The sequence below is a fragment of the Labrus bergylta genome, chromosome 13, assembly GCF_963930695.1.
Source record: "Labrus bergylta chromosome 13, fLabBer1.1, whole genome shotgun sequence".
NCBI classification, from domain to species: Eukaryota; Metazoa; Chordata; class Actinopteri; order Labriformes; family Labridae; genus Labrus; species Labrus bergylta.
Genome location: NC_089207.1, coordinates 27,910,376 through 27,923,190, shown reverse-complemented (window position 1 = coordinate 27,923,190; position 12,815 = coordinate 27,910,376). Strand labels below are relative to the sequence as shown.

Genomic DNA, 12,815 nt, shown 5'->3' with positions numbered 1-12,815 from the left:
TTTGCATCGACAGCCAGTACAAGAAAACTAGAAACTTGATGTGGTTTACATCAAGAGAGAAGAAAACTCAGACAAACTCGTTTTATAGTTTCTTATAATCTATTCTGACAGTGTTGGCTCCTGATCAATACTAAAACTGAACTGCTTTTAAAAGTGTCCCTTTAGACTTCTTTGGATTGATGCTGTGTCATTAAACCATGAGGCATAAACGTGGCATGAAATCTATGGACAAAACGTACGGATCTTAGTTTCAACACAACAATAATCCAACTGACAAATGTCTCTTTTATTAAGCATGATGCATACAAGTGTAACTGTTAATGTAACATGACAAATGTGGAAAAATAGCTTATTGAACAGAATGAGTCCCAACCACAGAAACCAAAGTACTGTATTCATACTGAAGATTGTCTTTTTGATCTGTTTATTTTATGTCTATAATGTCTCAAGATTCTTAGCACTATAACTTAGAATGTACAATTTAGGAGGAAATCTAAATATGCAACACGTTATTTATATCATATGTAACAAAAGAAAAAAAAAGGTGCACGTTTTCCCTTTCACATCCCCAATCAATACTGATTTATCACATGCCTTTGCACAAATTGTTCCACTGCAGGAGAAATGCCCTTAATGAGAATGATCCACCTTTAAGATTTTTCGGTGGAAACTTGTGACACATTTATAAAAGAAAAAAAAGTAGTACATTTTGCAGAAGGTGTTTCCCTTTAAAACTGACTTAAGAAACATGACACTGAGCAGGGCTAAAAAAAAAAAACCTTCACAGATCAACTACCAAGTTACGTTTGAGTTTGAGCAAATTCAAAGCTGCTAACCAAATGAAGAAACGCCATAAACACAAGGAGTGCAAAGTGTAAACAAAAAAAAAGTTCTACTTTAAAGGAGGGTTTCACCTGAGTCTCGGATACATTTTCCTCTCACCCCTTGTGATATCAAAACATTCGGTTTCAGTTAATCAAGTGTCCTATGCTGGAGGGAAATTTAATTAGTTCCAAAATCATAACACCTGCATTTAAGCCGACAGACACGCTGCTGTTTTTAATGTGTAGCTCGGTACATGACAATCTGCATTTAAAGGATGTCAAAATATGTTTGAGGTAAATTAGAAATATTGATGTAGTTATACAGTTTGTCCACCAGGGGTGCTAAGAACCAGGAACATCAGCTCCACTCTGTAAGCAGGCATTTACAAGCAACCTGAAATATCCTGCGAGTAGTTTTTAAACTGGTTATGAGACACTTCAAAGTCAGTGATGACTCCTCTTCATGAGTTCAAAATAAACAGTACTTGCTCTTTTTAAGAATGTAATCATTTTCATCCCTGTTACTGCTGCCCCTCAAAAATGAGTGATAGGTTTAACTTAAAGTCTGCTGGAGGATTGATTTGTCTGTGTTATGGTACACGACTCTGTACTCACCAGCAAAGAATTAAGACGTTCTGCTTTCTCCATAGGGGTCAAAAGAAAACAAATATTGCCAATATATTGTTTAAATGTCAAGTATCAAGGATGGTACCAGCCTTTAAGATCTAGTATACTGTATGTTGGGCTTTTCAGGGAGCTGGTTCTGGTATATATGGCACTAAAACTTTGTTCTATTTTTCTGTACAAGGGAAATCTGAACGGATAAATTGCAGCTACACACAACCCACCATCCATTGACCGCAACCTCTCTGCACACTTTGCTTCGTCACCTCGGCTGTATTCACATGTCTAGAAACTGCGGAACGTGGTCATGTCCTTTGGCTCTTTGCTGGGAACGCACCAATCGTCTGCCTCGTGGATGGTCTTGTAGTGTTTCCAGGCTGACTTGTTGTACACAGGCAGCCTCTCGATGGACTCTGTGGAGAGCGCCTGACAGACAATGAAGAGGGTTAAAACAGCACGTACATTATGCATGCTGGTGAGAGACAGGTCAAATATGCTAATGCTATTACCCTTATGTAGATGACAGCATCAGTCCCATAACCCTCCAGAGAGTAGAGCTTCAGGTCCCCTTGAAAGTAGCGAGCATAGAGTCGAGAGATGGGCAGGCCGTACCCGTACCCAGCCTGGACGGAAAGAAAACTATTTGTCCACCAGCTGAGACACAAGAGCAAAACTCTTATAGGCTTTATTATGCGATGTCATCCTTGAGCACCAGCATGAAACCAAAACAACTTGCGCTGCATTGTTGTGTTAGCATGCTAATGCTAGCGATCTTTATTATGCTCGTATCTTCACACTGCATGTAAATTTACCTGAAATGAGCGTGATCTAGAAACACAGTTAATCAGTGAGTACAGTATGTTATTCTTCTTTTCTCTAGTCCCTCAATTAAACAACTTTTATACGTGAGGGGAGGAGTCAGCCGGCCGTCCTGGCGATGTAAACAAACTGAAGATAGGACTCTGAAAACTCTGAAAACATCACAGACAGTGGGACTCGGGTGTTACACCCATTGTAGACAGTCATGACTCACAGAGTTATTTTCAGAGGAGATACTTGATTTCTATTATATTTAAGTCTGAAAATAATATATAAAGTCTTTAAACCCTGATGCTCCTTCATAAAACACGTACACTTTCGTCCCTAAGGCCCGAAACAGGTCCCTTTCATAAAAGTGTAAGAAAAATCTTATGAATATTTTTTTTTACTTTCACCGCATCAAATCCTTTCAACTACTTCAGAGCTAACCATAGATGTAAAGTTTTTTTATTATTGTTTTACATTTTTTATCTTTTTGTCATAAGAATCCTGGACTTTTTCCAATGGGAAAAACACAAAGTGGAATATTTGGTATGAGGCTATTACAACCTTGACTAGGTCAATAATTAATCACAACATTGATTTTGATGCATTATTATTTTTGGAGCAATGAGAGTTTATTCACTTTCATCAAATCTTTTAAACAACCAGAGACCTAACCATAGATGTAAAGTTTTTTTTAATTATTTTTTACGTGGACAGCCTTTATAATCGAAAAATCCCAGAGTGTTCTGTCTCTATCTGACTAACATGACTCAAAATAAGACACAAAGTAGTAATAGTAATAGTAGTAGTAAAGTAGCTGTCATGTTCTCTGCACTGTTCTCGGATGTGCGGACGCGTGGTATGGGACAACTTTGCTAGAGGTAGTGTGCCCTAAGTCAGCCCTGGGGTCAAGATAGGAGGGGGAAAGAATGGCAGGGCCTCCATCGCCATTTTTTGTATCTCGACAGAGAGGTGTTATCCTCCATTGCCTCTTCCTCCTTCTCCTCCAGGGCCCCTCTGTACCTGGCAGAAATTCCTCCCCTGATTCCTTCTGGCTCTCAGATGAATCCTCACTGCTGGTAACATCCTCCTCAGTAACATACTGCGCACTCTCCTCAGAGGGCTGCAGAAAGAGCCTCATCTGGTTTTTGGCTTCTCTTCATGGCTGTCTGCTGGAGAAATGACCAGCCATACAAGGCTGCAAACTATTCTTGCAGACTTCAAACATGCACCTGCATAAACATGCTATACCACGTATCCAATAGGAGAGAGGAGGATCTCTCAGGACTTGATAAACAAAAGACATAAATAGAGGCCATTTAGCCTTTGATGACTGGAATTTCTTTCTCACTCACTCACTCACTCACTCACTCACTCACTCACAAACCACCAGGAGTTGCAGCGATGAAAGCGGTTAAGTGAACTGGTTCAACCCATACCTAAAAAGCCTCTGCATTTTTCTAATAGGCTCGCTCCTTCAATGATTTGAATTTGGACTGCAGTACTCATTTTAAACACTAAGTGTTAAGAGTAACACATTGCTCCTTTAAATCCATCTGCATTTATTCTTAAACTGACAATCAAAAAAAAGAGAGATACCGACCAGAGGAGCAGCGCGGCCATCGATGCTGGGCCGAGGAGCCGTGGAGTACGTGTAGGTAAACAGCCTGTCAATCTTACGCAACGGCACGCCTCCTCCACGATCGCACACCTGGAGATGAACACACAGTCTGAGCGGTTCCTCCAATTGTTCCCTCTAATCTCTCAAACCACGCCTGAAGCTGTCATGAGTTCAAAAGGTGAGACAAAAAGCAGCAGCTCGTTTACCTTGACTGTCAGATCTTCAGTTCCCAAAGCGACCTGCGCGTGGACAGCGGGGTACTCCATGGCGTCACCGTATAACTCCATGGTGGCTCGCATTGCGTTCTGCAACAACGAAAGTGCACAAAACAAATGTTTGTTATATAAAAGACATATTAAAAACTACCACATAAAGCAGCTAGTACAGTCCATCTTACCTTGAACAGTTCAAACACCATGTGGTACAAATGGGACGGCACATAGCCCACAGTGATGGGTTTGTCCTTTTCTTTGACTGTCAGGACAAACAGGTCAGACTCAGTTTGATCACAAGTGCTTTAATGTAAAGCCTGGCTCACACTGCAGGATAATCGGGCCGATTTGAGCTCCGATTCTTCCTTCCCAACAATCACAGGGTCGCTCCTAAATCAAAGCTGCTCGGACCGATTCTCTGCTCAGATTATCTTGTAGTGTGAGAGGTACAGAGATCCAATCTTAACGTCCCCGATCTGCCCGGTGATCGTCGGGGATGCCCCGATTTATTTCAAACATGTTTGATATTTAAAAATTTAAAATCTTGACGATTACGTCATGAAAGGGTCCGGCAGTTGTGTGTGACTACAATATAATCATGAGAGACAAGGGAGGACTGTAGTCATGGCGACCAGCAGCAGGACGCAACCCAGCGTTTTAGTTTTTTTTTTGTACTTTTCTGTACAGATCATCAGTGCAGCACTTTTCTGAAACTTGTATCCATATATCTACGATTGTATCAACTTCTCTATATCCTACAACAACTTACACTTCCTTTGTTTTTTTCAAATGAAACTTTATTAACAATTGTCAACGCTCCGTCCTTGTTTTACTCATACAGTGTGAGCACGTCAATCTCAAGGTCTGGTCGGGCGTCGTTAACGATTTAGTCGTTCAGTGTGAGCTGACATGCCACCTCGACTTTTATACAATCGGGGAAAAATCGCACAGTGTGAGCCAGGCTTAAGTGGTTCATATCTTTGTATAGTATGACATATGTCATGTTGTATACCGTTGTATTCCTCCAGCACCAGCTCGGGTGAGTTCATGTAGTAACGGTCACAGAGGTTTCTCGCATTTTCATACGCGTCTATAAGAAAGAGAACACATGAACACAACTTCTTTGAGTAACTCTGCCACAGCATGTTTCTCACAGCATGTTTCTACAGAGTTCTTCTTCTGACCTCTGATGACCTCGCTGACCCGACAGTGTGGATCGATACTGCCGATCTGTTTTGGATGTGCTGGATTCACCTTCACCTTCCCACCAAAGAGGAGAGCTGGAATACAAACACACAGGAATACTACCACGCACTGAAGCTAGCTCATATTTCTTCAACTTTCAGCCAATCACAGGAATTATGAACTGCAGAGGTGTGGACTCGAGTCACATGACTTAGAATGTGTTTTTCCTTCTTTTCTGAAAACCTTAAAATATGACTTAGGCCATCATGCTACGAGGCTAACAATATTTGATAAATACCTAAAACAGACTTTCTTGGGCATTGATATTCGTTGAGTCTTGAGTAATTGACTCCCAATTGAACCTTTTTTTCCCACCTACTCCAAATCCACAGGTGTTCCAATTTACCATCCAATCAGACGAGGAAAATCAGCAAATAATCCCAACTGAGAACATGCAATCAGCTAATGCATGGCATTTATGATTGAAAAGCTGATTAAAACAACTAATTAAATATAAAAAAAAATAAAAAATAAAAAACAACATTAAGATGTAAAAAAACAACATCTTATCAGCATATGGACATTTTCTCTGAGATGTAATCTGAGTAGCGTACAAATACCTGTTCCAATTATTCTGTTAAAATGTCCTGTAGAGTGTTTAGTTAAGTACAAACCAGAAATAAGTCGAGTAAAAAATCATAATGACATTACGAGTTTGGATGTGGTCTGCTGATTCCTGAGACTACATTCAAACAGAGCAGAAAGTACACACTCTGGACCATGTTCAGAACACAGGCCTCTGGTCTCCTGTCAATAATAATAGAATTATAAATCATCCCTAAATGAGCACTGAATGAACATCTTTCATTTAGCAGAAGAGAATGTACTCACTGTGCTGGTTGAGCAACATCCTGATGGAAATTCTGCTCATGTAGAAACGATCTAGAAAATACTGAACATTCTGGCTGACTACCGGGTCCGTGCCGTACGTCTCCTTATACTCAACAACTCCCTGAGCCATGGTGGGAATGACATCATTGTGACGATTTCTGACCTTTATTACCGCATCTGTGAAGCTGAATAAACACATACAGATCACCAGAAGTTGTAGAAAACACAACCACATTATTAGATGAGTTATATCAAACTGCAGAGTGTGTGCTTCACTTCACTTACTCATATGTGACTTTTTCATCGTCTGCATTTTTATCCTTGAATGTAAGAATCTCCTGAAGACTTTGCATGTACCTGTATGTGAAAAAACAAAACAAAACATTGCTATAAATCTGCATCAGCATCATGAGGGGAATATGTAGAAGACGAAAAAAGGAAGCCTTCATACCAGCCTTGGACCAAGCGGACTGAAGGAGTCCTCAGTAAGTTGTCTGGCAACAAGTTGATCTCTTTCATTATGTTGGCCAACCTCACAGGTAACTCATGTCTAAGGAAGGTGAAGGAGGTTTTCTCACAGGCATTTTCTGATCCTGAAGGGGTTAAAAACACACAGGAATGTTATTTATTTCATGTCTTTAAAAAGAATAGAAATGCTGCATTATTCATGAGGTTGTGTGTTATGTATGTGTTGCCCTTACTTAGGGTTGTTTAACATGTAAAACTATAACAAATTAAGGGTTAACAGATTATAGAAAGTTCAGTAGCCATCCCTCAGGTAGTAATAACTGAGTCAGACCACTTTATGAAAACTGAATTTAAATCTTTTTTGCATTAAAGTAAAACAAAACAATGTTTTATATTTTATGGATCACAGACATATAATTTCTATTTAAAAATGGGTTTAAAGTTGTATTTGTAAATTCCCTTTATGATATAGAGTATTCATATTTTGAGATGTTTCCAGGTCTATAGTTGTCATTATGAACACATTAGGAAGGCAAAATGCACAATTGTATTTTTTCCTCAAGGCACAATGTTTTTGGAGCAACTAATTTGTAAATAGTTTTAAAACTGTGAATTTCTTAAAAAACAGCTGAAGAAAAAAGTCTAGAAGTGACTTTTTTTTGTGTATTGACCTAATTCGGATCTCCTATTTACTCTTCAGCAAATAACCTTAATAAAGAAAAGTCAGAAACCTGCCTCTATGATAGTTTATATTTTATTTGACTGAGGATCAGAACTCCACTCACAGCAAGTTACATAATGTGGCTAACATATTTAACCATATGAATTTGTAACCAATCAAATATTTTATGATATGAAAATACAAGAGAAATTCATATCCCTTTAATTCAGTGGTGTCCAAACTTTTTTTCTTGCGGGCCAAAATTGTCGTGTTAGAATTGCTTGGAGGCCACAGGTTTTGTTTTTTAAAATATAGTTAAAAAAAATAGTAAGGCTTTGTAGATCAGAATCAGAAGGCTCGCTAAAGAAACCCTTTAATAAAAGGAAATCAAATATTTTGATTTCTTCGTTCTACTTCATTTGTTTTTTTCTCAGAATCAAGCCTGTAACGTGGTTCATGTTTTTTTTGGAAGAGCTTTCTGCATTTAGCTCAGGTCATTAAATGGTTAAACAACAGTCCGCTTGTTTGCAAAAAAATGTGGAAAATAGTAAAAGCTGTAGATTTAAAAAAACAACAACATGTTACTGAAAATTTTCTATTTTAGGAATATTGTTCAGCACTTGTTAACATGAAAAAGAAAAATAAGATAATGTGCCAATCTTAATCAAGGCCTCCGGCCAAAATCTTCAGATTCTTCATTTGAAGTCACGGGCCGCAAAAAAATCCCCTCAAGGGCCGCAAATGGCCCTCGGGCCGCACTTTGGACACACTTTGGAAGTTAATCATTAACTTAGTTAATGATTAACTTCTTAAAATGTAGATATATAAGCATGTGAGCACAGCTAACAGGGACTTTGCATTGAGCAGTGACTATCAGAACGAACCCTGTGATCTAGTGTTTTAAAATGCAAACACATGCAGAAACCAGTGATGTAGCACGTCACGTATCCTCAGGTATCCTCTCACCAAAATCCAGAAACTGCTTCATTGAAAGAGGTGAGGGTGAAAACTTAGAGTAATAGTCGATGTCCTTCCCAGCGGAGACGCCTTTCCTCAAAACCCTTAAAATCCTCATCCTGACAGGTCCAGGGTCAGCTCACGTAGAGACCGGAGTGTTTTTAATGGTGTCCCAGATAGAAAAGATGACTATTAACTGTAATCAGAAGTGGCATCCCCAGAACAGCCACGCATTATCTGCTAGCTTACGCTTATACGATGACATTAGCTTCCTTGCTAACTTTAGGTGTACCCAAACACACTCCTGAAATTATGTTGTGGATGGATTATTTGGTTAAATGTGTTGTATCAATATTCGTGGAAAATGAAAAATATATCTTAAATCCTCCCCCGTTGCAATTGCTCATGGTTAAAATCGTAACAGGTAAGTTGAAATGTCAACATAAGAGGCTGCGCGACTCTACCTAACACATTCAAAGAGTCATTACGGTGTCAAGAGAAGAGCGTCTACCTCCCAGCTAGCAGATTCAAAGAGTCATTACGGTGTCAAGAGAAGAGCATGTACCTACGTACCTACATATTTAGCTAATATGCAAATTCACTCTACCGCCCACCGGAAGCACCAAAATAAAAGTTCGAGGAAGCGATCCTCAGGATTTTGAAAATGTCGAGCGAATTAGCGGAGAATATTGGAAGGGCCGTTTTGGCCGCAATTCAGGGTTTTCAAATGTGAATTTGCATATTAGCTAAATATTTAAAAATCTTAGCTATATATTTAGAAATTGTTGCTAAATATTTAGAGTCTTAGCTAAATATTTAGAAATCAAAGCTAAATATTTATCGATCAATCAATCAATCAATTTTTATTTGTATAGCGTCAACTCATAACAAGTGTTATCTCGAGACACTTTACAAAAAGCAGGTAAAATACCTTACTCTTTGTCTGTTAACATTACAAACGAGCAGGTATACTCATTGCTATATTACAAAGAGATTTAGAGTCTTAGCTAAATATTTAGAAGTCGTTGCTAAATAATTATTTTATTTCTATATATTTAGCTTTGATTATAAATATTTACAATCTTAGCTAAATATATAGGATCAAAGCTAAATATTTAGAATGTAAACTAAATGTTTGGAAATGTAGCTAAATATTTAGAATCTGGACATGTATTTTTAACATTTATATATAACATTTAACATTTAGATAAAACATTCAACATTTAGATATAATATTTAACATTTGCCAATGAAATTATCTTACATTTTTATTCACAAAAGTAAATATGACAAAGTTCACAAATATTTCTCTAAATGTGAATAAAAAGTGATGTTTTAGGGCTAAATGTGGAGAAATGTTGTTATTTGTAGTGTGCGCAGCTTCACAATTGGCGCCCCATCATTTTTTTGAAAATGATAAAGCAAATTTAATTTTGTAATTCATTTTAATTTAGTCAAAGAATGTGCATTTTTGAAGTTGAAAACTAAAATTCAAATTAGATAAATTAATCATAATTTTATTTTTGAGTCAAATAATACACTCATATTCTGAAAATTAAAAATCATTTCTGTTAATGCATTTGAATTTTGATCACTAATCGCTTCCATAGGTATGGTCCCCTGTCCCCTGTATAAGTGCATCAAAAGTATGTAACTCTATAGTCTATTATTTTGTAATCAGTAAAAGGAGTCTTAAGAAAAAGGGTACAAAAACCGCGGATTCATTCAGAAACAATTGTGCAATCACTGTCTTTAACATAAGATTCGTTCATTTTTATTTCACTCACTTATTGTTACAAATTCAATAGGTTGTTTCCTATAGTCATTTCATATTTTAGTTTCATTTATCGAGAAACAGAAGTCGTAATTTTGTAAACTGCTCTTGCTTGAAAATATTTCCCTGAACGTTGTCTAACAGGCAGCGATTTTTACCAATCAAATGTCATCTAGAGTCTGTTCAGGATCGTGATTGGGTATTCGATCTGTCAGTTTAACTAGGGGGCGGGGTTTGTGCGTTTACAGACAAAACTCAGGGCTAACGTCTGTGGGTCACCCACAGTGTCGTCATTTCCTGTAGTCGGCTACAGAGATGCCTGAAATTGGGTAAGCAGGCCACGTTTTGGCGAATGATGTGTTGTTAGTATTTGCTCTCGGTCTGGGTCAAGGTAACGTTAACAACCTTGTGAGTGAGTTTATTAACCGCTAACGTCGTGAAAGGCAAAGTTGAAGTCGAACTGTTTCCTGCGTCACTTCGGTTGAACCAGCGACTATTTGTGACCCGCCAAAAGCTCCAGTGGCTTTAGAGAGGAAGTGACCATTTTAAACGTTTGCTGTTTTCGATAGAGTTATATCTATCCAGCCGGGAAAGGAAATGAGTGGAGGATTTAACTTCGGGCAACCCTCCTCGGGCTTTGCTTTCGGAGCTCAGAACACCACCGCCGCTGCCCCCAGCTCGGGCTTCGGGCTTACAAGCTCCACACCTGCAGCCGCCGGAGGGGGCTTCAGCTTTGGCACTGCCCCTCAGGCTACCACCAACCCCACCGGCTCTTTTAGCTTTGGCACTCCAGCAAAGAGCACACCAGCCGGCGGAGGCTTTTCTTTTGGGACCCCCAACAGTACATTCGGCATGGGTATGACTCCTCAAACCACAGCAGCTACAGGACTGACTCTGGGCTCCACAGCAGCTCCAGCTGGGTTTACCTTAGGTACGGCTATGTCTGCCCAGACAACTGCAGCGGCTCCAGCAGGTGGGGGTTTCAGCTTTGGCACTGCAGCTCCAGCCCAACCCCAACCTGCAACTATGGCAGCCCCTGTATCAGCCGCAGCACCTGCAACAACAGCACCAGGTGGGCTTTCATTCGGGGGGTTTAGCTTTGGATCTAACAAAGTCCAGGCGACCACAGCTCCAGCTCCGGCTCCTGCTCTGGCTCCTGCTGCAGCTACAGGTGGGGGCTTCAGCTTTGGCACCGGTGCTCCCCCCACCCTCACCCTGGGCACCCAGCCCCAGCAAGTGGCTACTGCTGCAGCTACAACAATGCAAGGTGGAGGATTTCCCTTTGGGATCAAACCCTCTACCACCCCAGCTCCACCTGCAGCAACTCAGGCAGCCCCAGCAGCTAGTGCATCTCTCTTTGCTACACCTATCTCTGCAGTAGTAGCTTCTGGTGCTGCTGCTGCAGCTGCTACAGCCACTGCAACAGGTACAGGCTTCTCTTTAGGGGTAGCCCCAACTCCAGCAGCAAGCACTGCTGCTGCAGCCGCTGCTGCTGCTGCAGCCGCTGCTGCTGCAACAACCACAGCAGCAGGTGGCGGTCTCTCCTTCATGCTCAAACCTCTGGGGGCAGCTGCTACCACCTCCACCCTTGCTCCTGCCTCTACTGCCACAGTTGCAGCCACCTCAGCAGGTATTCCTACAGGCTTCACCCTGGGACTTAAACCCACATCTGGCACAAGTGCCACAACAACCACTGCAGTTACAACGCTCACTACAACAACTGCTCCACCTGTGATGACCTACGCTCAGCTGGAGGGTCTCATTAATAAGTGGAGTCTGGAGCTGGAAGACCAGGAGAGACATTTCTTGCAGCAGGCGACACAGGTGAATGCGTGGGACCGCTTGCTGGTGGAGAATGGTGAGAAGATCACATCACTTCACAAGGAGATGGAGAAGGTGAAGCTGGATCAGAGAAGGCTAAACCAGGAGCTAGACTTCATCCTGTCCCAACAGAAGGAGCTAGAGGACTTGCTCTGCCCGCTGGAGGAGTCTGTGAAAGAGCAGAGCGGAACCATCTATATGCAGAACGCAGACGAGGAACGTGAAAGAACGTACAAGCTGGCAGAGAATGTGGACGCACAGCTGAAGAGGATGTCTCAGGACCTGAAGGAGATCATTGAGCACCTGAACACATCAAGTGGCCCAGCAGATACCAGTGACCCGGTAAGATCAGACTTTATTTTAACTTACCTTTTACATTTGTTTCTGTTAATTGGTAACTATTTTTGCAAAATTCAAGTAACATTTTTTTTCTCTTACTCAGCTTCAGCAGATCTGTAAAATCCTCAACACTCACATGGATTCACTTCAGTGGATCGATCAGAATTCAGTCCTCCTGCAGAGACGAGTGGAAGAAGTGTCCAAACTGTGCGACAACCAGCGCAAAGAGCAGGAGAAGACCTTTCGTTTAACATTTGACTGATCTATAGTAAATGCATAGATGTATAATACAAAATGCTAACTTTTGATATGTTTCTCTTTGGAAGATCTAAAGATATCTTACAACAAAATTCCTGTTAACTTCTTTTTTTCTCTGCTGTTTGAGTTTTTTAAGGTTGCATAAAGATTGATATTTTCAACTTTTATAGAGTAGTGACATTTATCTATTCCCATGTAAACGCTTTGGGTGTTCAAAATTATACAATAAAATAAATCTCTTGATTAAGGCTCTGCTCTATTGGTTAACTTGACTGCATTCTTGTCCTTGGCATTGTTTTGGTCACAGTTAGACCGATGGTATCCTATAACACTTCTACTATGCCAAAGCTTTGATACCAGTCTTGTCAAAAGGGAT

At 40.3% G+C, this 12,815-nt stretch overlaps 2 protein-coding genes across 2 annotated transcripts; one reads left to right on the top strand and one right to left on the bottom strand.

The window, feature by feature from the left end:
- Positions 1-265: 265 nt before the first annotated feature.
- On the bottom strand, positions 266-8,798 carry pdk1 (pyruvate dehydrogenase kinase, isozyme 1). The gene is made up of 11 exons (XM_020651471.3): positions 8,257-8,798; positions 6,613-6,754; positions 6,447-6,518; positions 6,162-6,346; positions 5,270-5,365; positions 5,098-5,175; positions 4,271-4,347; positions 4,080-4,178; positions 3,856-3,963; positions 1,958-2,071; positions 266-1,874 (listed from the first exon to the last, which is right to left on the bottom strand). Exons 1-11 carry the CDS (start codon positions 8,363-8,365, stop codon positions 1,734-1,736), a joined length of 1,221 nt encoding a protein of 406 aa, XP_020507127.1. The 5' UTR covers positions 8,366-8,798; the 3' UTR covers positions 266-1,733.
- Positions 8,799-10,306: 1,508 nt separating this feature from the next.
- nup62l (nucleoporin 62 like) lies at positions 10,307-12,687 on the top strand. The gene is made up of 2 exons (XM_020651467.3): positions 10,307-12,184; positions 12,285-12,687. Exons 1-2 carry the CDS (start codon positions 10,619-10,621, stop codon positions 12,441-12,443), a joined length of 1,725 nt encoding a protein of 574 aa, XP_020507123.1. The 5' UTR covers positions 10,307-10,618; the 3' UTR covers positions 12,444-12,687.
- Positions 12,688-12,815: the final 128 nt, after the last annotated feature.

Excerpts from the sequence above, each read along its gene's own strand:
- pdk1 (XM_020651471.3), bottom strand. The coding sequence starts at position 8,365 with ATGAGGATTTTAAGGGTTTTGAGGAAAGGCGTCTCCGCTGGGAAGGAC. Across the intron at positions 6,347-6,446 it reads GATGAAAAAGTCACATATGA|CTTCACAGATGCGGTAATAA; the intron begins GTAAGTGAAGTG and ends GTGTTTATTCAG. Across the intron at positions 1,875-1,957 it reads ATGCTGTCATCTACATAAGG|GCGCTCTCCACAGAGTCCAT; the intron begins GTAATAGCATTA and ends ATTGTCTGTCAG.
- nup62l (XM_020651467.3), top strand. The coding sequence starts at position 10,619 with ATGAGTGGAGGATTTAACTTCGGGCAACCCTCCTCGGGCTTTGCTTTC. Across the intron at positions 12,185-12,284 it reads CAGCAGATACCAGTGACCCG|CTTCAGCAGATCTGTAAAAT; the intron begins GTAAGATCAGAC and ends TCTCTTACTCAG.